Source organism: Pipistrellus hanaki (genome assembly GCF_964339955.1).
Source record: "Pipistrellus hanaki genome assembly, chromosome: 4".
NCBI lineage: Eukaryota > Metazoa > Chordata > Mammalia > Chiroptera > Vespertilionidae > Pipistrellus > Pipistrellus hanaki.
This window is the reverse complement of record NC_140506.1, coordinates 6,151,363-6,176,654: the sequence shown is the minus strand read 5'-3', so window position 1 is coordinate 6,176,654 and position 25,292 is coordinate 6,151,363. Positions and strand designations below refer to the sequence as shown.

General features: G+C 39.4%; 1 protein-coding gene across 3 annotated transcripts in view; it reads left to right on the top strand.

Moving 5' to 3' along the window:
- The window catches only part of FYB1 (FYN binding protein 1), a 124,055-nt gene that overhangs the window by 74,100 nt on the left and 24,663 nt on the right, over positions 1–25,292 (top strand). For all 3 annotated transcript variants that reach the window (XM_084880573.1, XM_084880572.1, XM_084880574.1), the window contains exons 3-9: positions 13,997–14,153; positions 18,785–18,831; positions 20,346–20,365; positions 20,799–20,830; positions 21,634–21,754; positions 22,615–22,774; positions 23,347–23,491. In XM_084880573.1, coding sequence (XP_084736699.1) covers positions 13,997–14,153; positions 18,785–18,831; positions 20,346–20,365; positions 20,799–20,830; positions 21,634–21,754; positions 22,615–22,774; positions 23,347–23,491 — 682 coding nt within the window. The remainder of the gene's footprint in view (positions 1–13,996; positions 14,154–18,784; positions 18,832–20,345; positions 20,366–20,798; positions 20,831–21,633; positions 21,755–22,614; positions 22,775–23,346; positions 23,492–25,292) is intronic.

The following is a 25,292-nucleotide window of genomic DNA, read 5'->3' as shown; positions in this document are numbered from 1 at the left end:
TAGGAACAGAGGTTCTCATTCCTTGGTAATTTGCTCCATGTGTAGTTAAAAGGGATTCTTCACTCCTCTGTCTCTAAAATTCAATTTAAAAATCTTTAAAGAAATAAAAATTAAAAAATGAGCAAGTTGTGCCTTAAGACTAACCAAGGAGAGGTTGTCATAATAATACAGGGTGGGGCCAAAGTACACCTACAGTTCTGAGTGCATAAAACACAGCGTTCATTCTTACATTATTATTTATTAATCTTTGTATTATTTTCCATGTGAACAACTGTAAGCCCACTTGCGTCCCACCCTGTACATTTCAGGCAGGAAGCTGCACAGCTTAGTAGTTGGATGACTGCTTCAAGTTACCAGTTTCTTCACAGCCTTCTGCATTTTTATGGTGGCCTTCAAATGAGACAAGGTGCCCACCACTTATTCCACACCAGGGATTCTCAAACTTTCCTGTAGAGCGGCATCCCCAAGAATGCTTACTGCAACAAGATTGGCGGACCCAGCGTTTCTCATTCAGTAGATCTGGGTTGGGGCCTGAGAATGTGAATTTCTAAGCTCTCACGGGGTTCTGCTGCTGGTGCTGGGTTTACACTTCAATAACTATTGTCTTATAGGGTCATAGACAAATGTGAATAAATGCTTAAAAATTTTTCTATGATTGCTGTATACAATTGATTGAGCAAAGAAATGTAATGGGAAATGGAGTTCCAACATGGAACATATAACATAATAATGCTGAAGTAGAAAGAAAGATTTCTAATTAGAAAACTGTAATTTAAAATAGAATATGAATATGGACTAAAAGGTGAATTTATTCAATGGTTAAACACATGCTACTAATTGCAAAGGTTTTACCAGCGCCATAAGAAAATTATACAAATACACCCACCTCGACTATGCTTTCCCTCACTAAGGAATCTGCAATAAGGGGAGGGAATGAATGTTCATGTGATATCTACTGTGAGCTAGGTCCTTGCAATCAGCACTCTTGTCAACTGACATAAACATCATAACCTTATTGTGAAGTACAATAGAATCTTTATCATTTTACAGGTTACAAAAAAGGCTCAGCAAGATTAGGCGGCTGTGTTGGTAAAATTGGAAAAGGGTTTTTTAAATGTCCAGGCCTGAAGCAGATAGGAGGAGGGAAGCCTGTGGCAGGTCCACGCGGCTAAAACCCCACTGGAGGACAACCTCACAGACACTCTGTGAGCAGAAAGACACCCCTGAGCCAGGCATCCAGACAAGAAAGTGCAAGTCCTTCATCTCAGCAACCCCACTTGGAAGAATCTCTCCTAGGAATCTCCCATCACATGCACACAGAGGACCATGGAAGGGATGCTCACGGCTGTGTTGTCAGGGCGAGGAGACAAAGCAAGGAGCATCCCAAAGCACTTGGCCACAGTTCCCTAGAATCAGGTGGTCTCTGTATATGTTAACACAATGTTCAGCAGACAGAAATATTTAGTTTTTTAATCAGATATTTCTATGCATACGAACAGAGGTGAATAATTTTGTAGAAAAAGTTCAGTAAAGGTAAACAGAAGTTACCTCTGGAAAGGAGAGGAAACTAGGAAGTGAGAAGCCATGTGACATTTTACTTATCTATATTGTAAAACTTCTTCCAGAAATGATTAGTATAGTATTTGTGTAATTAAAAATACTTTTTTTTTTCCAAGAAAGGAAGGAAGAGGGAGAAACCTGAGATCACAATCTAGTAGGAGCTTCTCTTTGTTTTTTGTATTTTTTCTTCCCATCTTCTGCCTTTCTCTTCTCAGGGTCAGCATTTACCATCTAACGCTTTGGTGCTGTCTCTTGACTCGGGATCCCTCCTTTCTTCTGTGTGGGTGATCCAGCAACAACAATAAGTCATTGTCACAGAAGTGCAAACATTAACTGAACGAAATACCTTCTCTTCTACTCATCTGTCCACGCAGCTGTGCTTCTTACAACCCTGAGTTGTGGTCACTTTGCCTGCCCAGTGATTCTTCCTCTGTGCAAGGCACTGCAAGAAGCTCTGACTTCTTGTTGGCAGTTCTGGTTCTCTTTTCTCAACTCATCGTGACCCTGTGCCTGTGATGGTCTAATGTGCCCCCTTAAAATCTCATCATTTTAACAGGGGGAAAAACTGGCTTTCTGGATGAACCTATGATTAGGCAATTTTTCTCAATAAACTGTTTCTTTATGGCAGTTTCCTCTTTCTTTACTTAAAAAAAGGTGTCACTCAGATTAATGTAGCCATAAGTGTGCAGTCTTTTTTTTGTTTTGTTTTTTTGTTGTCTTAGTTTTCAACATTTAAAAATGGGAAGTTTTTTTTAAATATATTTTTATTGATTTCAGAGAGGAGAGAGAGAGAGAGAGAAAGAGAGAGAGAGAGAGAGAGAGAGAGAGAGAGAGAGAGAGAGAGAGAGAGAGAGAGAGAGGTCAATGATGAGAATCATTGATCACCTGCCACCTGCATGCCCCACACTGGGAATGGAGTCCACAACCCAGGCATGTGCCCGGACCAGGAATTGAACTGTGACCTCCTGGTTCATAGGTTAATGCTCAACCACTGAGCCATGCTGTCCAGACAAAAATGGAAAGATTTTTTAAGAAAAATCTAGATTTGTTCTTCACATGTTTACAATGGCAGGAACCCTGTAGTAACCTCCCTCCACCCCAGCCCCTTACTCCCTGTCTGCCTGAGGCAGGGCATTAATCTGCTCACCAGTCACACTCTCAGCTCAGGATAAAAATGTAGGTTTCTGCCTGGCTTCCACGCTCCTACTTGAGTTTGGAGCATCTATTTTTACTTGCCCATCTTCTGAGCTGTGATATTGTTTCTGTAGCATCTATGTTTACTCCTTCTCTGCTCATTGATGTTTTATTTCTGGGTTATACTGATTTTATTTGAAAAGTATTCATTCACCCAAAACATTCACTATTTCTCCAACATAAGAATCAGTTTATCTGAAGATGTTTCTAAAATGAGTTCTAGTGCTTTCTTTCCTACCATACAAGTTATTAGTGTACTTTCAAACAACATTAGCATTTGATGAAAAAAATTGAATTATTATCTCCTGCCTAATTATGCTCTATCATGGATTCAGAAAGAGGCACTCTCTAAGCTCTGAACATCTGACCCAAAAAACACATTTCTTATATCCTCACTTTTTTCTTTTTAAAATAATTCTTAACATTCAAAAATAAATAAAAGATTCAAAAGTCAGAAATTGTCAAATTACTGCCTAATTCAGTTTCATGTTATTTTATGAATTGAAAATAAATAAAAATCATTCATAAAAACACTTATATTTTCTGACTACATATAATTATGCAAATAATTATATGATAGCCAGTAAAGTTATTGGGTTTTTAACTATTCAGAGACATTGAAGGCTAAAGTTCAGTTTGAGATGGAGAAGTTTAAGACAGTGATCAAAGCCTTCCTTTATTTAGTTTCCTCTAATTGGTAATGTATGTTTTGATCTCTACTTCTTCGCCTTCATCTTAACTTCTGCTTTGATTATCTATATGCAAAAACTGACGTTTCAATATTACTTCTTTTTCCATTTTGATGGACACTTCTAAGCTAACCAACATTTTCTCGGCAACTTGCTTTCAAAACAAAGGGTTTCTTACTAATATCATTGCAGTGCTTTGTTTTCTACTAAATTAGTTTTCAAAATTTCCCATCCACAGTGAGCTTACAAATTCTTTGAAGATAAAGACAGATGACTCTGAATTAGGGCAAGGAAAAATTCTGTAAAACTAGATTTTCTAAACCAGTGGCCCAGAGGTTTCAAGTACTTACCTTTGAAGGCTGCTGAGGATCTTCTGGAAATTTTAAAGATAGTTTGATCTAAATATATGCCTATATTGTCAATAATATTCTATATAAGATCAAATCCCAATTATAAAAGAGACAATGTTCATTTTTTTTAGCTACTTAACTAACACACACACACAGAAAGTCTTATAAATATATGAAAAGATCCTTAGCCTCACTTTTAAACATAGAAATACAAGTTGAAATGTCATATCTTTTTTTTAACCCATCAGAATTGTTAAAACTAAAAAAGTATAATAACACACTATGTTGGTGGGGTTATGGTAACACGGGTACTCTTTGGGCTAAGAGACCTACAAGTCTCACTAACTGGGATTATTTACCAAAATGTTTCCTGTTTGTTTCTTTTGAACTATCAACTTCACTTTCCTTAATTTATCCTACAGATACATTTACACTTATGGTCAAAGGAATAAGTCCAAGAATGATTTTATAACTGATTGTCTAATAATACAAAAATATAAACATATAAGAAACAACCTACAGTTCCTCAAAATGTTAAGCATGGAGTTACCTAGCAACCTAGCAATTCTACTCTGGGCATATACCCAAGAAAAATGAAAACATGTCCACACAAAGACTCGAATGTGAATGTTCATACTAACATTATTTATGATAGCTAAAAAGTGGAAACAACTCAATGCTCACCAGTTGATGAATGGATAAACACATGTGATAACCTTACAATGGGCTATAATTCAGCAAAAAAAAGTAATAAATACTGAAATCTGCTACAACATAAACTCCAAAACAAGTGAAAGAAACCAGTCACAAAAGGCCACATACTATATGATTCTATTAATATGAAATGTCCACAACAGACAAACCTATAGAGACCAAAAATAGCTTAGTGGTTGACTGAGGAGGGGGGAGAGGAGACAGAGAAGGGGAGTGACTGTTACTAGGTACAGGGCTTAGTTTTATGGTGATTCATATGTTCTAAGATTGTATTATGAGGATGAGGATGGGCACACGATTGTAAATACACTGCCAAATCAGTAAATTACATCTTGATAAAGTTGTTAAAACATAATCTAAATGTCTATCAGTGATGAAACCTGCAAAATAAAAACTATGATAAATCCATGCAATAGAGACCTCCACAGCTATGGGAAAAAATAATAATAAAAATAAAAACTAATCATCCTATTTGTGAGAATTTAAAACAATCTCTTTTAAAATTGAGTTAAGGAAGCAAAGTCCAGAATAGCATATTTGATTTTATATTTGTGTAAAAATAAAAAAAATGAACGGAATATTTCTAGAAAGACACGTAAGAGTCCCAGACTGAAGAGGGTGCAGGCTGAAGGACAACCCCCCATCTCATGCACGAATTCTGTGCACCAGGCCACTAGTCAATAAAGAAGGAAATGCTCTGCTGTGAATGTCGATGCCCAGCACCGTGACCATGCCAGGGTGCTGACAGAGGAGAGCTGCTTTCAGACGGTTGCCCTTTAACCAGGAAGAAGATGAATAAATAAATGAGTAATTTATGAGAATTTTAAAGAAAAGAAAATTAGTGTAAGAAAGCACGTGGGAGTGCCCTGCGCACAGATGAAAGGCTCTGAACAGTGTTAGGCTCCCAGGTGTTACTATGAGGAGAAGGCCAGCCAGCCACACTACACTTAAAGGGCCCACAGCGGGCAAATGTGTGGAATTAGCATGTTGTGTCTGGCACAAGTGGCAGTTTAGAATAAAAAAGTTTAAGTTATTAAAAATCTGAGAATTTCAGTCCTTCTACACAGATGGGAGTAAATGTGCCCTCAGAGGCTTATCAAGGCCCTTTTCTGTGGAGAACACAGTTCTAGGTTCTGGGATAATTCATAGTAGAACACCTGTTATACTCTGGGCAAGTGCACATATTGTTTATAATTCTCATAGCCCTCCTATAAGCTAGGAACTAGTAGCCCATCTTAACAGGCAGGGCATACAAACCCAGGGAAGGGAAATAAATGCCAGTCCTGGATGAGATTAGGAGTCACACCAGCTCTGAATGACACCAGCACATGTGGCAAGATCTTCCTGAGACTCGGTCCTGAGGTGTGAGTGAGTGTGAGTGTGCTAGGGGTTCTGTGATGTGTGCACCTAGGTTGAGTTACAAATCAGCTAACGTGGAATTCACCAGTTAGACTCCAGAAAGGCCATATGGTGGCTAGAGCTTTTTTCCCCATTTGGGTGGGCAATAGCTATGTGCCTACCCTAAAAGTCCATATTCTGTTAATGTAAAAACAAAAACAAAAACAAAAAACCACATTGAAACCTGCGAAGAATTTTTGTGAGTTTATTTGAGCCAAGTTGTCAACATATGCTGGGAAGCAGAACCTCAATGGATTGAGATAATGCTCCAGAGAATGGCGGGTTACAACTGTATTTATACATTGCCATCACAGGAAAGGGACGTAGGTGGGTTACAAGAAATCCATTGGTGATAGATTGAGGAGGTGGGATAAAGCAAAGTGGGAGCTGAATGGGGGGAGGAACCTCTGGGATAGGGTAAAAAGGGAAATGATGGGTAAATGCTTCTTTTACAGAGATGGATACAGAATAGTTTTACATAATAAACTTGATAACAATAACAATGAGGGAATGTCCTGGTGCCATTTATTGTGCCTTGAGGTGCCGGGGTAAAAAGGAAGTTACAAGTTACCCAGACATTCCCGATGTTATCTTAGAGGCAAGAAGGCAAATGGGCTCAGGAAAGATCTAAGTTGATTTTTGTCTGGGAAAATACTGGCCTAGGACATGACTATCCACTATAACATGTTTGTAGTTAAATATTTATTTTTCAGGCCATCTTTTGTGATTACTTTAGGTCTCTGAGTTTGCAAGACTTCCACGCAGGCCTCCTCTGAGCTTGTCAGGTTAGCACGTGGCCTCTTTGGTCCACAATTCCGAGTTGCCAATTCAATGTCTAAATCCTGGAGCAGGCACATAGAGTACTGTAGAATAAATAAATAAATAATAAATTTAAATAAGAATAAATAAACATACAAATGCCTTCAAAATATTGAAAGTCTGGATAACTAGGTAATAATTTTATCCGCAGCACTCCTCTCCTTTGTGCGATCATCCTCCATGTTTATACAATGCTTCAGACTTCTCAGGATGCTTTCGTGTGTATCAGCTCTTCTGATCCTAAGACCCCAGGGAAGTGGCTGGAATCGTATTCCTGCCATTGGACAGATGGAAAAACTAAATCATGTGGACGTTAACTGATTTGTCAAAGACAGAAAGCTCTCTGGTGATAGAGCGGGTGGTAAAGTCCAAGTGTTCGAATGCCTGGCCTAATTCTAAAGCATCCCAGCAAAACCAGAATCAGGAATGCCTGGCTTAGGGTCAAGGATTTATTGTAATCGAGGGCAATTTGAAGCCATGTCTTTGGGTCTGTGAAGAAATCATAGACTAAAAAGGAAATGGAAAACCACAATTCTAAATGCTCCTTCGAGTTTCTGGGACATGAAGTCTACCGGTACCTTCTTAGTCAAAAGTCATAAATGTCAGAATCTATGGGGTACCTTTCCTGAATCCTCACAGACTTTTGTGTTATAAGCATTAGGTAACAATATTTAAAACCAGTATGTGGTCTGCAGAAAAATCTAAAGCGCAAAGCTTGTGAAATAATGCAGTTTCCTTCTTCTATGAGTATACTAGTACCTTTATTGTGTCTTCATTAATTATCCCTGCCCCTTCTCCCTATTCCTTCTTTTTCCTCAATTCTAGTTTTCTTTTTATGGAGTTTTAGATGCTGACAGAATGCCATCACTTCGGGGAGTCTGTATTTGAGTGAATCTGGAGTCGCCCTCGGGGCAGGGCCTGATAACTCCTGGTACCGCTGACTCATAGAGGGCCCCTCCTAGCCGTTTCCTCCCCATAAAATGACCTTGGAGTTCCACCCATCCGGGTGTGCCTGAATCGGAGCATATGCTTTGTGCAAAGCCTGTTCTGAGCTTCCAAAATTAAGAAAGATGAAAAGTTTGAGACTGTTAACTTCCCAGATTCCTGAGAGCTGTTTTCGTGTCTATAAGATTTTGCAATTTCTCTCCCCTCCATTCCCAGCCCACCTCATTTTTGTTTTTCTGTAGCCAGTATGAAGTGTTCCCTAAAGCAAGTACAGTCAGTTCTCTTTTGGTCTTTGCCATTAGTCTCATTTTTATTATCATTAAGAATTTTATTATTAAATTTATTACATCTGTTGTGAAAGTTCCAATGTTACAGCCAAATGTAAGTTAAATTCCCACTTGACGTTTTTTAGCAAAACACCCAGTTTCTCCCTGCAGGGGTTCAGAACAGGCCTCCCCAACATGTGCCACTTTGGCCTGTGAATAATTTTGAGATGGAGGCAATTGAGACCCTGCAGGTGCACAAGAAACTTTGATCTCTCCTGTAAAGACTATAAGCTAGGGGCCTCGCTCACAGTAAGGTATCATCAGAAGTGACTTTGTCTGACCTAGCTATAAGGCAGGGCAAACGTCTAATTATTGAACATCTGCTCTTATCATCCTGTGAATGACTTTCCTCCCCTAAGCCTCATCCTTAGCTCGGAATGTCACATAGACCTTAGTTACCTCTCAGAGCCCTTGTGTATGTGGAGTTCCTACATACGTATGTGATGAAACTTGGTGACCTTCTCTTGTTAATCTGTTTTGTGCAGATTTTATTAGACCAGCTAAAAACACTTTGAGCCAAAACCGGTTTGGCTCAGTGGATAGAGCATCGGACTGCAGACTAAAAGGTCCCGGGTTCGATTCCGGTCAGGGGCATGTACCTTGGTTGTGGGCGCATCCTCAGTTGGGGGGGGGGGGGCGGCGTGGTGCAGGAGGCAGCTGGTCAATGTTTCTCTCTCATCAATGTTTCTAGCTCTCTGTCCCTCTCTCTCTTCTTTTCTGTAAAAAAACAAAAAACAAAAACAAAAAAAATCAATAAAACATATTTTTAAAAAATAAATAAATAAATAAATAAAATAAAAGCACTTTGAATGGTAGAAGAGAGCTTCTTCCTCCCCCACATCCTTCTCAAACTCTTAAGCTTCTGTTAAAATGCCCAGGAATACAGTTCCCGGGTCTGACTTGGGATGAGAGTGGGCATTAGGTGGCAAATTTACCTGATTGGCTCACCGTCACAAAGTCATCCTGCACTGTCCAGGAGTCAAGTTCTGCCCACTGCTGTGGGGCCCATACCCCTACACATTGCTGTCATTTTTGAGGAAGGAGTACCAAGTGGTCTTTTCAAGGCCAGTAGTTTACTTTAGTTTTATAATTTTTGTAACCCTCACCTGAGGATATTTTCCCATTGATTTTTAGAGAGAGTGGAAAAGAGAGGGAAAGACAGAGAGAAATATTGATGTAAGAGAAACACATTGATTTGATTGCCTCCTGCACATGCCCTGGCCAGGACCAGAAGGAGTCTGCAACCAAGGTACATACCCTTGACTGGAATCGAATCCTGGACCCTTCAGTCTGCAGGCTAATGCTCTATCCACTGAGCGAAACTGGCTATAGGGCAAAGGTCTAATATTTTAAAGCCACAGGCAATAACCCCTAAGCCTTGGAGGATAAGATCCATAAATAGATCCATTTGGGGTATTATCTCTCAATTTTATATCTCTAATTATTGATGCCAACTAAACTCCAAGCTTGTTGTTGTTTCCATTATTTTATTTATTTTATATCTTCTAAGTTTTTAATGACTTTATTTCAAATTCCTCAATTCCATTCCCTGAGACTTTTCTTTCCTGCCAGCTCACATCAGTCATTCATCTTTGGGGACCCATGTTCTACTAGCTCCTAAATATCTACATTCCTGCTATTTGGTTTCCAGAGTCAAATTATGATATATATTATAAATTTGATATTCAAAACACCCACATGTGTGAATATGTGCCCCAGATTGACTTTGCCTTCTCCAAAGCCAGTTCTGCCCTGCCTGAAACTGAAAAGGCCTAGGAAATTCCAGTAAGAGGAAAGGTACCCACTGGAAAAGCTGGCTTACACTCAGATCCTAGAAAAGCATATTAACGTGTTCATTTGAGCTTACCAATAATTTCCATTTATTTACTTTGAGGAGCAATAGAACATGGCAGAGAGCCAAAGACATTATAAGAAACTGGAGGCCCAGTGCACAGGTGGGGTGGCCGGCGATTAGGGCGATCCTGGCTGCAGGAGGTTGGCTGCAGGGGGAGGGACCAAGGGAAGTTAGCTGTGGGAGCACACTGACCACCAGGGGGCAGCTCCTGCATTGAGCATCTGCACCATGGTGATCAGTGTGCATCATAGCAACCTTTGGACTAGTCATACACACACACACACACACACACACACACACACAAAGGTTCAAATTCCGGTTGAGTTTGATCCCAACTTCTATCATTTACAAACTCCCTGAATTTGGATAGTTCTTTTTAACTATCAAATGGAAATAAACTAACAACATATACCCAAGATTACAAATATGAAATGCCTAGAATGGTACCTGGTCAAAAAAAAAATGGTCACTTTATGTTATTATCATTAATCTCAGACATTTCCTATAGATTTAAAGTTTGTTTCTTTTTTACTTATTTTGTTATAACCCACCCACTCTTTCCATCACAACAGGTTAGATGTTTCCTTTTGAGAATTCCAATATTACTACTTACATGTTGCTACACTTTTTAAAAAAGTCCATATTGAGATTTTAGAGCCAATCACTTTACAGTCATCGATGTCTACTTGTTTTTGTTCCCCTGAGAAACTAAGGTGCTTGTTCTTAGGATTATTTTGTGTGCATGCAAATATATTCCTTGTACTATTTGAAAGTGACCACAGATTTTGAAAATCAAAATGCTGGTGGAGCCTGGGAAGACGTTAGCACATGTACCCCACGCTTCATGGGGAACAGGGCATGTAAACACTTGGCTTAGAGCCTCATTAAGCCAACCAGTCCCCTCCATCGCTCTGCCCTGCTTTCCTCTGGCTCCGCTGCACTCTCAGGCAAGCTCTCCCCTGCCCACAGCTCCATGGAGACCCCTGGAGTTCCAGTCCTGGGGAGAGGCAGGCATGCTCTTTCCAGGTAGCCCCAGTTATGACAATGAGGGAAGGGAGAGGAGAGGCAAGCAGAGCAGCGGGGCCCACCTCAGAGGCCCACTCGAAAGTCTCATGAGCCTCTGTAAGGATAAGCAAGCATGTGGGTTTGGGGGTAAGTCAGTTTGTAGTGTTTCCAATTCCCCAAAACCATGTCTGTAATTCCTTGCCTCCAGCCCTTAGATTACGCTCATCTGGTAACACCTCCTGCTTGTCAAGTGTTTTTCCATGAAAAGATGTCACAAGTGGCATATGTGCACGGTGGTTCATAGCATCCACTCACAGTCATTTATTCTCTTTGTGTCAGCTTTTAAGTCGCTTATGAATCTATCAAATCACATAATTTACAAATTAAAATAACAAGATACCATTTTCATCTGTCAAGTAATAGCTTATTAGATAAATGGGGCTGGAATATTTAGCAAATGATTTAAGAGCAACAATAACAATAAAAACCATAAAAATAGATCCTGACCTCAGGCCTTACTCCAGAATAAATTACTAATAGTTTTAAAAAGTTAAACATAAATACATACATACTAGAGAAGTCAAAGAAAAAAGAAGGTGAATAATTATACAATATGTTCTCAGGGTGGGAAAGATCTTTCTAAATGTAGTTCTAAGTGATAGAAATTATATGTAAAGTCATTTCTTTATTGGTTTAGGTGTAGAGAAAAGACAGTTAAGTCCTATATTGAACTAATGACAAAAATGAAATTGATATACTATTTCTTATAAAAATATAATCAGTTAGGAATTTTTATATACCTGATTTATAAGGGAACTAATTTTCCCTACTTCAACTCCTGCCAAAGAGATAGCTCTTGCTGGGAGGATTGGGCCGGCAGGGGTGTCCCCAGTTAGGAGCGCAGGGCCTGAGCAAGCTAAGAGCTCCGAGAAGAGGACTGAGAAAGTGAGAAGAGAGGACAATGTTCTTAAACCTGTTAACCGGGGAGTTCCCTTTTTAATTATGCAACGTACAGCAGGAGCATACTCTTTCACTAGGACGTGTCAGTACATCACGCCCAGTGGACATAATTTTATATTATTATTTTTTTATTTATACTTAATTAAAATAAATGAAATATATATTTTTTCATTTATTTATATATAAAGCACAAAGGAAAATACAAAATTACAAACAAATAGAAAAGAATACCAACAAAAAATGGAAACATCGAATTAAAAAATTATAAATTTTACAAACAATTATAAAGATTACAAAAAAATATATACCGTCCTCTCAGGGCGCAACATATATTTCAAGGATGTATTTATACGTCCTACCCGTTCCCAATAGTGTTTACGTTTGACGTATTTATAGGTCCCGCTCGGTTAACAGGTTAACAATTACCACCAGGGAGAAACTTTGGAAGGAAGTTGGAATATCTAAAAGGAATTAGGATGCTTTTTGTATAATATGTCATTGAAAAGCCTGCCATTGACCACTAAGGAAATTTACAGTTAAGTATTACATTTTCTTTCTTTCTTTCTTTAAATATATATATATATATATATATATATATATATATATATATATATATATATTTCTTTATTGATTTCAGAGAGGAAGGGAGAAGGAGAGAGAGACAGAAACATCAATGATGAGAGAGAATCATTGATCAGCTGCCTCCTGCACACCCTCTACTGGGGATTGAGCCCACAAACCAGGCATGTGCCCTTGGCCAGAATCAAACCGGGGACCCTTCAGTCTGCAGGCTGACGCTCTTTCTACTGAGCCAAGCCAGCTTAGGGCTAAGTACTACATTTTCTTTAAAGGTTTTGAAGATTTTTGAGGATTTGATTGTGTGTGGCAAGTTTTGGGGTTGTTCGTTTGGTTTTTAGTTTGTGTTTGTTTGTTTGTTTGTTTGTTTGCTATGGACAGACAGAGGCAGGAGCCAAAGCAGCCACATTATTCTCTCTAGTTTGTCCATGTAAGAAGCAAAACAACTAAGATCCTTAAGAAAGAGGTTTTATGAACCAATAAGGAAAAGCAAATACTGTTTTTAAAATAGGCAAAGGATTTGAATAGATAATACCATTAAAATGAAAAATGGTTATAAAGATGAAAGAAAATGACCTCACTAATGCTCAGGCATGTGAAACTAAAACAAAATGTTTTTCAAGAGGCCACCCCCTTTGGCTTTCAAAAAATTGCCCCAAAGCTAGAAGGACCCGAAATACAAACTCTGCATGTAACAAAACCAGGCAACGTGCATAATTCCTAAGCATAAGGTATGAAATCAGAGAGTGAATCGGGGATTTGGCAAGGAGGATGAGGGTAGAAGCCAAGGCTGGAGATACAGAGACCAGTGATTCATTATTTAGCCAATGGAACCTAGACAGTTTTTAGAAATAAGCAATGGTATGCTGGCAAATATGGAACAATTCTCCAGGAAAAGCCATGTGTATGTGTGTTCTCTCTACATACATACATGTAATAAATTGTATTGAGGATGTATAACACACACAATACTGACAATAAAATATACTGTACTTTTTGTTGAAAATTCCTTATAGCCCATTGTTGATTTTTACATCTGTAACCAACCCATGGTTGCAGTTGATGGAGTGTAGCTCTAAGTTGAATGTTGATTAGTAACATTTTCGCTTATGTTAACAAGACAAATGTCAAACAGCAAAGGCATATGTCAGACCTTCACTTCCCAGTGATTGAGTAACTACTTCACTGAATTGTGTAACAGTTTTCAAATCCTGGGAAAATGTTTCCTCAATGTTTCATCCCATTCACAATGTAATATCTACAGAAGCAGCTTTTAAGTTTCATCTTCATTAACTCCATGGGGGTGGGGAGTTCTTAAACAATATTTAGGTGTACGAAGTTATCATGTTGCTACACTTAAATATCTTACAATTTTATTTGTCAATTATACATCATTAAGGCTGAAAACATAAAAAGAAATGGGACATTAAAAATGCCATGTCCCATAATACTTGGAATATTAGACACTTTAATGCATTAATTCAACCTAGGATGCATTTCTTAATTTTTATGTTTAAAATTCTCAATTCTGCATATTTGGAATAACCAGTTCTTGTATCTTGAAGACTTATCTTAATTCACGGTATTATCTGTTTTACCTCTTAGGTACCAGCAAAGGCCAAACACCTTACTCAACAGCCTCCCTACCACCACCTCCACCACCCCATCCGGCCAGCCAACCGCCATTGCCAGCTTCTCACCCAACACAACCACCAGTCCCAAGTCTACCTCCCAGAAACATTAAACCTCCTTTAGATATAAAGTAAGTGAAAGCTTATCTTGTCATTTCTTTGTCAGTCTCGTGCCATAGACTTCCAAACTGTGCTTGGCTGAATGCTGAGGGTTCCGTGGGAAAACGCTGGGGACACATGGTGGACAGCTAACAGGGAAAGAGAAGGTCTAAGCAGCTGCTCTCATACCTCCAGACACTTGAGCAACTCTTGTTTACCTGCTTTTACGGTGGTTTTTTTTCTCCTAAGCATTCATCTGAAGAAAATTTCTTCTGCATTTTTTAAAGTTCTGAAGCAATTTTCAGGTCAGCACCACCACCATCTCTTTCCCCATCATCATCACCAACACCAACACCATTGTCACCATCTGCACCACCACTTCTACCATATTTTACTGACAGCCTATGATGTGCTAGACATTTCACATATATAATCCCTATCATCATAATGAATTACTCATGTCATCATCATTTCACAGACGAGGAAACAGAATGCTACAGAAGCTAAATAGCTCCTCCAAGGTCACACGAGGATAGAGCAGAAACTTGAGCCAATGTCAGTTTGAGTCCCAAGTAAAACAAGTTTTCTCTCATCATTCAGTTTTTAGGCTGTTTTTTAAAACCCAGGAAACTTTTATTCGAGCTAAAATTTTCTTAGAGGTTACATTTTAGAAATGTCAGAACTACATGGGTGGCTGTGCATGGACTCTTTGTAATTTACCAGAAGAGCTGGTTGAGGAAAAAGCAAGTGGAAGATTGGAGAAGGATGAAGTGTTGTGGTTTTTTTTATTTGAAGTATTCAGACTGTGGCAAGCATGGATCTTTATGACAAGCGAGGCTAGATCTTCTCATTCTTCTAGAGAATTGCTTTCCATGCTTCTCCTTTTCCACGAGTAAGTAATATTGAGCTGCAGTTTGCTTTTTCTTCACTTCACTCCCCTACCAGATTGATGTTCTTTGCACTTAAAGCCTTAATATCCATAATTAGTATAGAGGGCCATTTAGTAATAATATCTGATTGACAGCTTTCTTTAAATGTTGATGATTACAATTTAAAGCAGGGGTTAGAAACATGCTAGTCGTGGGTAGCCTCCAATATGTTTCATTTTATCATGCTTAGGGAAAATTCAAAGACAGTTACAGAAGGTGTTAGAGCAGATAAGTGACTATTACCTTCTCTAAGGCCAATGACGTGCATTCAGAGAAGCTGAATACCCTTCCAAACAGTTAAGTTTATAAATTCTAATTTAAGTCCTAAAACCCCATGATATCCAGCTACCAAATAAGAATGCAAGCCATCTGCCTACTAACATATAAATGCTAAATAAATATAGCTTAATTAATACGTGTTCTTCGATACACCTGATTTCTGTGTAATTACTTTTCTTTCATATGTATTCATCCTGTGTCCTTTTCTTAATTTCTTTCCTACTTTGATAAATAAACCCACTTGATCTGAACTTACTAATAGTACTTTTGAATTTTATGATGTGACCCTATCCCAGCTTCTGGCTTCAGCAAGGCTTCTGGGTCCTGTGTAATTCCAGTGAAAGTTTGTATGAAATAGCTTGAGCATGAATTCCTGAACATTTACAAGACATGAAGACTGGTATGTAATAGCTCGATCAAAGCAATGTGAAAAGAAGGAGTATTCGGCACTATTCCTGCTGTTTGGAGGTCCCCAAGACTCCCCCATATGTTTGGTGATTTCCCGAAAGGACCCCAGGGCTGACCATAGATAGTGCTGACGGCTCGGGTTTATCACAGCAGGCCTCTGCTCTAGGGCTGGGAACAGACACATTGAGAAGGTCCTTCAGCTACGAAAACGCAATGCACGTGTGATGCTGCTTCCCCAGAAAGTCTAATAGACACAGGTTTTGATTGAAAGCTGGTCATATAGGCACCTGCTACCAAAATGCCAGACTTCTAATAAAGAAGCAGCCGCTCATCCTAATCACAGTGTGCATCAAAGCACTCTTACCACTAGGCAGCTTGTCTTATCAGTGGAGGGAATTCTTTAGAAGCTGTTTCCAGATACAAGCCACGGGCCAACATTGGTAGCAGATTCTTCTAAAAATAGTAGTTGTGGGCCTGCTGTGCTAACCTACGCCCTGGAATCCATAATGATGGAATGGGGAGTAAACTGTTATAGAAGGAGGAAAGGATTTTATAAACAGCCTGGTAACCTGTTCGGCTATTTCTTAAAGATGCTGGTCAGTTTCCCAGCTTTGCAGGAAATTCTTGTAAAGTTGAAAAGGACCTGCTGATCAGCCAGGCTCTAGTTCTTATTTGATGAAAATGATAGAAAAAGCCACTGATTGTAATCAACTCTACCTTACCCTTGTTTCCATATTATTAAGGACTTCTAATTAGAAAGTCTGATTCGTCTAAGAGTTGCCAACTCCACAAAATACATACTCCCAGAAGAAAGTTGGAGAGGAATAAGAGTCTTAGATGTTATATTGCCTAGGTAAACTACAAGGGTGATCCTCCAAAATAACTCAATTTTGAAAATGAGATATATGTTAATAAATACTGCCTTTATAATTTTTCAAAGTGTGTGTATCCATTTTTTTGGACAACCTATGTAATTGGAGCTTTTAAAAGTTGATTGTCAGATGGAGAGAACAGAGGAAATGAATGCTAAAGGACACCTATAAGATAATATTTTTATATAGTGAGAGCTTCTAAACTCTCATCAGAGAGCTCAAGTAAATTCCAAAATGAAGAAATATCTGGGTTAGAAACTTTCCCCCAAGTAGAGGAAGCTAGATAAGCCACAGAGAGGAAATGAAAGCAAAATGGGTCTTGATAGTCTGGCTCAAAATTTTACATTTACTGTGAGAGGGAAATTTATGGAAAACTCTTTAAGTAAAATTTTAAAATATGGGTGTTCCTGTGCTTTTCTTCACACCATCACCCTTCCAAACACACACCTGGGGGTCTCCCTGGTGTCCCCTCTGCTGGCCTGTGAATATCAATCCAAGGCAAGAAGACAGCTCTCTCTCTCTCTCTCTCTCTCTCTCTCTCTCTCTCTCTCTCTCTCTCTCGCTCTCTCTCTCTCTCTCTCCCTGGGATCCAGGAAGGGTTTCAGGAGACGGGGTGGCCTTTATCACCTGCCTGCTCCCCAGAAGTCACTTGTAATTATTTCACTCAGGCCTGGGTGCCACAAGAGTGGAAAAGTTTGGAGGCAAGTGGAAATAGCTTTAAAAATAAAGTTGTGGAGTCCGAAGTTATATCGTATTTTAAATTGTATTGCCTCCCCACCTAGTGGTCAGAAATCAGCTAGCTATATTTCCTGCTGTTTTCCGCAGACAGCTGAGAGGAACTAAAGTGCCTCCAAGAGCATCTTTCTCATGATTAGTGTTCAGCATCTTCAGTGTAACACACTTTTTGTGCTGTTTTAAATTTTCAATTATAGTTTTAACAGTATGACGAATTGTTCATATGAAAACAGAACCTGTGGTTGAATATTTTAGTACACAAAGCAAATTACATGGTTATTAATAGTAGTGAGACAGGAAGAGTGAGGTAAGAAGAAATAATAAATAACGGGAAGTGACCGAGGTTGGAAAAGGAAAGGTTAAACAGTTCTTTTCCTAAGGTCATCATAGTGGGTGTAAGGTTTGGTTTGGGTTTCTTGGGGGGGGGGGGGGGCTCTAAAATGGAAGGAAAAGTAAGAATTTACTATTATAACCTTCCTTTTCATTACAAATGCTTTTAATTCTTCTGGATCGAGACTTGCCACATTAGTTGTGCACTGCCATTGGCTCACCTGACTTCATCTGCAGCACAGCGCTTCCACAGCCAGGGGGTTCTTTTGTTCTGTTTTGTTTTTTTGTTTTGTTTGGGGGGGGGGGGGTTGTAGAATATATTTTCTTATGAGAGTTCATACCCAATAATTGCTATTTTATCAGTGAAGTAAGAAACAAGATCACCTGGTTATAGGGGAGAGGAGAGGAAAGTGGTGAATAGCCACTGAGATAGATGCAAGAGAGGTTGACTAGAAAGAAGGTATAATTAGATTATAGAACAGTGTAGCGAGTACAGTGGAGATTGAATGTCAATTAACTGCAATATCCAGAATCAATGAAGTGGCGATTTTCTCCAGCTAATCAACTGGAGAATAAAAATAGAAAATGTAGATATTCCATAAATAAACAGAGATTTGCCAAGCCCAGGCATTAGTAACTGTGTAGAGCCCTTGGAGGGAAGTGGTTTGAAATGAGAAGCACCTTGGAGTCTAAGCCACCCACGATGGGAGTGAGTTTGGGAAAGAGAAAGGAGCTAAAGATTAGAACTACATCTCTTGGGTTTCTATACCAGAAGCCAAGCAACTGCCTTCAGAATCCCAGAATTGAATTATTGGTGTGCTGCTATTTTAACACCAAAAAGCCTATTGCTGTGCTGAAGCAATAGATTCACTGTGAGTGTCACTGTGAATGGACAGTTCTGTGCTCGGCCTCCCCATGCTCCATGTCTTGGCAGCAGCTGCAGCATAGACATAGGGCTGAGCCTGTTCTAATGACTTCTGAAGCTTTTCGTCAGAGCAGATAGTAAAGAGAAAAGAACCAAACAAGAATCATTTTTATTTTTTCTTATTTTTTATTGTAAGGTGAGCATCGACCTGTTCTGTTTTCATTTTTCTTCATTCTTGTTTCCAGAAGCCCTGTCAATGAGGACAATCAAGATGGTGCCATGCACTTCGATGGTAAGGGGCAAAAAGGTGTTTTATTTATCCTTCTGTTACCTCATATTATAGAAGTTTAATCATTCTCATAGAGTTATTAACGGGGCATCATCATCATCATTGATCCATGTAAGAACCTTCTCTGGTTTTATTTATTTATTCATTTTAACACCATGACCCGCTCTCTTTCCTCTCCTCCCCTTACCAGAGACAAATAGTCTAATGTATTTAATGTGAATGTGTCTGTATATATTCTTTGCATACTGTTGTGTGTATACATTTCAATTTACATGAATACTATGTTAAAGCTCACTTTGGCCTCTTTTTTTTTTTTTCACTCAACTTCATGTGTTTTGGAAGACCCATCCATGCTGCTATATGTACGATATTTAATTTGTTGGTGTTAACTACTGCATATGTGATCCATGTATGTAATCCATGGTATGCATGTTAAGTACACTATGGTATACGTCCTATGCATTCACATTTTACATTTCATTACAACTCACTAGAACAACAAATAACAATCCCGTGCACCTTCTTGCCCCCATTTGGACCCCTGAGAGACTCCTTATGGAGGTGACATGGCTGCTCCTACGCTGTGGCGTGTTCATTTTGCCGGAGTGGGAGCCGAGGGCTCTCCAGAAGCTCTGAACCTGTGTCCACTCCCATCAGCAGGGCAGGAAGGTTCCCGGATGCCTACCTTTCACCAGCACCTGGTGTTATTCAGCTTTCCAATTGCTTCCAGTCTTACATGTATAAAATGATACCTCGTTTTCATACCTCTGCTTACTGTTGAATCTGAGTACTTCACTTGTCATGATCCTTCATGTTTCCTCTTCTAGAAGTTGCCGGTTCCTATCCTTTGGCCATTTTTTTTTCTTGGGGTTGTTGTCCTTTTCTGGTTGACATGTAGGAGGAATCTCTTGTATTCCAGATATTAATCCCATGTGAGTTGCAGAGATTGCGAATACCTTCTCTCATTCTGTCCATTGTCTATTAACTTAGCCCATGCTGTCCTTCACTGAACATATTAAATGTTAATACAGTAAAAATTATTAATTTTTACCTTGTAATTTAAGCTTTACAAGTTTTATTGGAGAAATTCTATCTCTAGGGAAAAAGTTATCTTGTTTTAAAAAAATCTAATTAACTTGATTTATTTGATACATGAAAGCAAATGACTGGGACCAAGTAAGTCAAAAAGGGAAAACTAGTTGTGATTTTCTGATAATAACTTTATTCCAGAGAAGCCCCGTAGCAAATGTGCATGCCTTTCATAAAAAGAATAAAGGGTGTCTTCATTATCTTATGAAAGCCAATGAAATGATTTTATAATTAAATGACAAGTATCAAAAAGCCATAATAAGGATCTAAACCACATATTCTATTTTGTACTTCCATGTCTTTGATAAAACATACGTTTTGTTAGATTATGAACTTTCTGGATATTATATTACATCTAATAACTCTGTATCAAAGTGCTTCTTAATTACAATATGTTAAGTGTGATTCTTTTTTTTTAACCCATTTAGGTGCTGGAAATATAGATGAGGTGAGTGTTTTTCCTTCTCATATTATATTGCTGAAACTAGACTATTTAATAATTATTGTGATTCATTTTTATAAGTATAAACTAACAAATGAAAATTCTTATAAGATATTTTTCCATTTATGATCTTAGTTCATCTAAAATGCTTGAGACATTAAATACCAATTGTTACTCTGACTCATAGTAATTCTGTGGCACTGAACATAAACTTAAGTCTGGCTACACGTCTGAATTGCATAGCAGGAGATAAAATGAAATCTTTTGGGATTTACTTTCATGGTCTAGCTCTAAAAAGGAAAAAAATTATTTCAAATAAGCCAAATGTACATACACTTAAATTTATGTTTGTTTTACTAAGTGCTGGATGTATGAAAATATGTGTATGCTCCCTTTTTTTAATAACTAAACTTAATTATTATTCATATTTTCTTGACAGGAAGAAAGTGATGGAGAAACATATGAAGACATGTATGAGTTGCATTTTTTACCATGATATTTTTCTTTTAAGATGAATAAAATGATTTGAAGGTGGGAGAATGGATGGATATTCAGTACTAGGGAGGGAAAGCTTTTTTGTTTAAATGACTGAGATATAATGGTGCCCTTTATTTTAATTCAAATGACTAAAGAGTCTTTCATTGTGTGAAGATTTCACAGAGAACTCTGTTAAAACACTGTTGCATGAGAGACCAGCACATTTTTAATATAATTTTATTGCTGAAGAGAGGGGTAGGGAGAGAGAGAAACATCAATGATGAGAGAAAATCATTTATCTGCTTCTTCTTGCACGCCCCCTACTGGGGATCAAGCCTGCAACCCAGGCATGTCCCCTAACCAGGAATCAAGCTGACCTCCTGGTTCATAGGTTGATTCTCAACCACTGAGCCACATATGCCTCTAGATAGACCGCATGTGTGTGCTCTTATACCTGTGAGTGATGGAGAGAGAGAGAGAGAGAGAGAGAGAGAGAGAGAGAGAGAGAGAGAGAGAGAGAGAGAGAGAGGAGAGAGAGAGCCTTTAAAAACAGTCTCTTCACTTGTTGCACAAGCAGAGGGAAAGCAGAGCCTCTGGAAGGAATCCTCTCTCTGTGCCTCCTGTGGGCTTTAAGAGCAATCACACATCCAGGAATGTTGACCCCCACCCCCCCAGCTTTTTACCTTCATGTGACTTCAGACACTATCTCCCGTTGTGGATAGAACCCCTCTGCATAGTGAGCCTTATCACATCAATGCCTGCAGCTGTTGAAACAACCTACCAATGTTTATCCACAGAGAAGCATCCAAAGAACGAGAGAAGAAAAGGGAAAAGGAGGAAAAGAAGAGATTAGAACAGGAGAAAAAGGAACAGAAGGAGAGAGAAAAGAAAGAACAAGAGATAAAGAAGAAATTTAAAGTAAGAGCTTGCTTGCTGACTGTAACCTCTGTTTATAATTAAACAAAAGGGGCACCTTTCTTGAAACCTTCCATGGCTGGAGAATTAGCTGTTGTTTTCTGAGGAGTAACTGTCCTCACAACAGACTTGCTTTTGTCCAATATGCTCCCTTATCCCATGTAATTCAATAAAATTCAAATAGATTATGGTGGCTTATGCTTAGTGGGCACCCAGGAAATCTGTTGACTGAGCAAATGAAGACTCAGTCACTCAGTTCCATTGTGGCTCTCCTTCTTCCACACTCCACATGGGCCTCCTTATGCTGTGAGCTTGGGACCGCACACATCTCTGGGGCATGTACTATAGTAGTGCAAGGGACACAAGTGTCTCCGGATGAAGTCATCTGGAGACACTCGTCTTAGAGTAAAGCTTCTCTGAGCTACTGTAGCTGCCAAGGCCTAGACCTGCCTTGGTTTTAAGCATCTGTACACATTGACTTCTGATACCTGCTGTTTCCCAGCCCTCTGCATCCACCTGGATGTCTGACCTTTGTCATACACACGTGGCATTCGGTTATCAGTGGCTTCCTTTGCAAGCCCTCCGCAGAGTTGCTAAGGTCCACAGACCTCCACTCTCTCCAAGACCCAAGCACATGCCCCTGCTCCCCCTGGTCCTGCCTGACCCCTGGGAGTTTCCCCTCACTGCTCCCATCGGAGCATTCCCAGGAATGACACGCCTCCTCGATTTCTAGTTTAAACCTGTAGCGCTTGGAAACAGGCAAGTTGGCAAGCTGTGGGCATACTGGCTTTCCAGCTGCATTCCTCCAAGATTCTCTGAATAGCAGAGAAGCCTGTGTGATTGTTTTCTTTTCCTCTCTGCAGCTCACCGGCCCCATTGAAGTCATCCATCAAGCCAGAGCTTGCTGTGATGTCAAAGGTGGGAAGAACGAGCTGAGCTTCAAGCAGGGCGAGCCTATTGAAATCATCCGCATCACGGACAACCCGGAGGGGAAGTGGTTGGGCAGAACCACCCGGGGGTCATGTGAGTGCACATTTTCCGATGACTTCACATTGTCCTCTTTGGGAGCCAAAAATGAGAAACGCACCCATGTTTCCAGAGCTGCTCATAACCATTGAGTTAGGAGCTTTGTTCTGGGTGGACCAGGATAGGAAGGTTTAAAATGACAGGTGTACTGGTAGTTCCATCTTCGCTTCGTCTGTGTTATCTTTCAGTGAGGAACAATGTAAATGTTTATATGACTCCAGGGAGGAAAGAGAGCATTAGGCTCCTCAGTGATGTTAAAAGGTGGAGGGAGGGAAATAGAGAGAGAGAGAGAGAGAGAGAGAGAGAGAGAGAGAGAGAGAGAGAGAGAGTCATGTGAATCACTTTGGAATGTTGAAAACAGACTCCAGGCTTACTCCAAACCACAGCAGCACAAAACTTGGATGAGGTACAATAAAACGTGTGTCTACATGGGAAGTTTATGAATCAGAACTGCAAGCAAAGAAATCAGGGACCACTTTATAGAGCAAGTGTGCACCTGATATTCTATTCATAGCTTTAAACTATTTAAGCTGCACTCACCTGAGCATCAATCATTCCCCTTTCGGCAGATGGCTATATCAAAACCACTGCTGTGCAGATTGACTATGATTCCTTGCAACGGAAGAAAAACTCGCTGGGTCCTCCTTCATCGAGACCCGCTGAAGATGACCAGGAAGTGTATGATGACGTGGCAGAGCAAGATGAGGCTAGCAGGTATGTGCAAAGCAACACAGCTCAGACTGTCTCCTCGCCAGGGATTATGGATTTTAAGGCCCTTCTGTATTTTTATTTCATTTTATTGATTTTTTACAGAGAGGAAGGGAGAGGGATAGAGAGTTAGAAACATCGATGAGAGAGAAACATCGATCAGTTGCCTCCTGCACACCCCCTACTGGGGATGTGCCCGCAACCAAGGTACATGCCCTTTACCGGAATCAAACCCGGGACCTCTCAGCCCGCAGGCTGACGCTCTATTCACTGAGCCATACCGGTTTCAGCTAGGCCCTTCTGTATTTTACCTTCCATATTTCCTACTGCTCTCTATCACTCAACTGAATGACCATGTACAGTTAGTTCAATATGGGTGCAAGGCCATTTGGAGCTCCAGGTTGTTTTGTTTTACTTTTTGTTTACATGTATCAAATACTCCTTGAAAAATAATGAGCCTTTTGGCCAATCTTGACAAATAGGTCATCGTTCCAAAATGCTGTTCTATAATATTCATTTGATTTTAGGGATATAATGCCTAAAATAAATATGATTTTGTAAAACAGAGGCATGAAATATAATACTTAGTTCTAAGAAATATAAAACTTTTGTTCTCAAATCTTTGAGACTAAATATTTGTTGTTCTTATTTGAACATATAACATAAAATAAGTGAATGTTTTTTACTATAACTCTACTTCACTCTTTAAAAGTACAAAAGTAGCCCGGTTGGTGTGGCTCAGTGGTTGAGCAATGGCCTATGCACCAGGAGGTCAAGGTTCAATTCCAGGTCAGTGTATGTGCCAGGGTTGTGGGTTCAATTCCAAATAGGGGGCATGTAGAAGCCAGTCAATAATTCTTTCTCATCATTGATGTTTCTATTTCTCTCTCTCCCTTCCTCTCTGAAATCAATAAAAATATACTTAAAAGTACAAAATTAAAAACTCAATTCCCTATAATTTTTGTATATCAACTAAGGGGCCAACTTTCCATTGCCCATTCATTCCACCAGATTAGAATGAAGTTTCCCCACACAAATCTTGGGAACACCTTCCCACAGCCAAGGAACCGAACAAGACATGGAGGAGCCAAGAGTAGAGAGGAGGAACTCTTTCCATGTCCCTTTTCTTCTCTTCTTTCCCATCTCAGGCTTCCGTTTCCTTTTTCCTTGCCTCCTCCTATCTCTTTTCCCTAGCTCCAATCTTCCTCATCCATTCTTCTCCCTGCTCTTCCATTCCCCTTCTCCTTTCCTTCCTTCTTTCCTCCAATGTCTCCCCTTCCTGGTAAAATCATAATCTCTTCAAGTTGAAGGACAATGTCCACCCCAGCAACCAACCCTAGTTTTCCTTGGCCGACATTGTGGCATCGGCAATCCACCATTGTGGTCCCCAAGCACGTGATCTGTGCTAGATCTTCTCTCTGGTAAAAATGTGTGCCGTCTTCATCACTCAGACTTCAAAGAAAAAAAAAAGTTTTAATTATCAACCATTAAAAAGAAAGTAAAACTACCAAAAATAGTAACATACTTTCAAGACACGTGAAGAATTAAATTTCCCTCTTATGGTCTTCCCCTCTCGGTGTGAATGAAATGTGTTATGTTTCTTTCTGTCAGTTTGGTCTAAAATGAATTATAGCCTGCAACGCCTTCTTACCATGTTATGCCATACTTATGCAACATACATCAAAACATGCAACACGTGCACTGGTGTTTACAGATCATGAATTGGCTTATGAATAGTCATCAAAAACCCATTACCCTAGTTTGGAAGTCAGTAAATGTCAGTTTCAAGGTCAGTTGAAGTTCTACA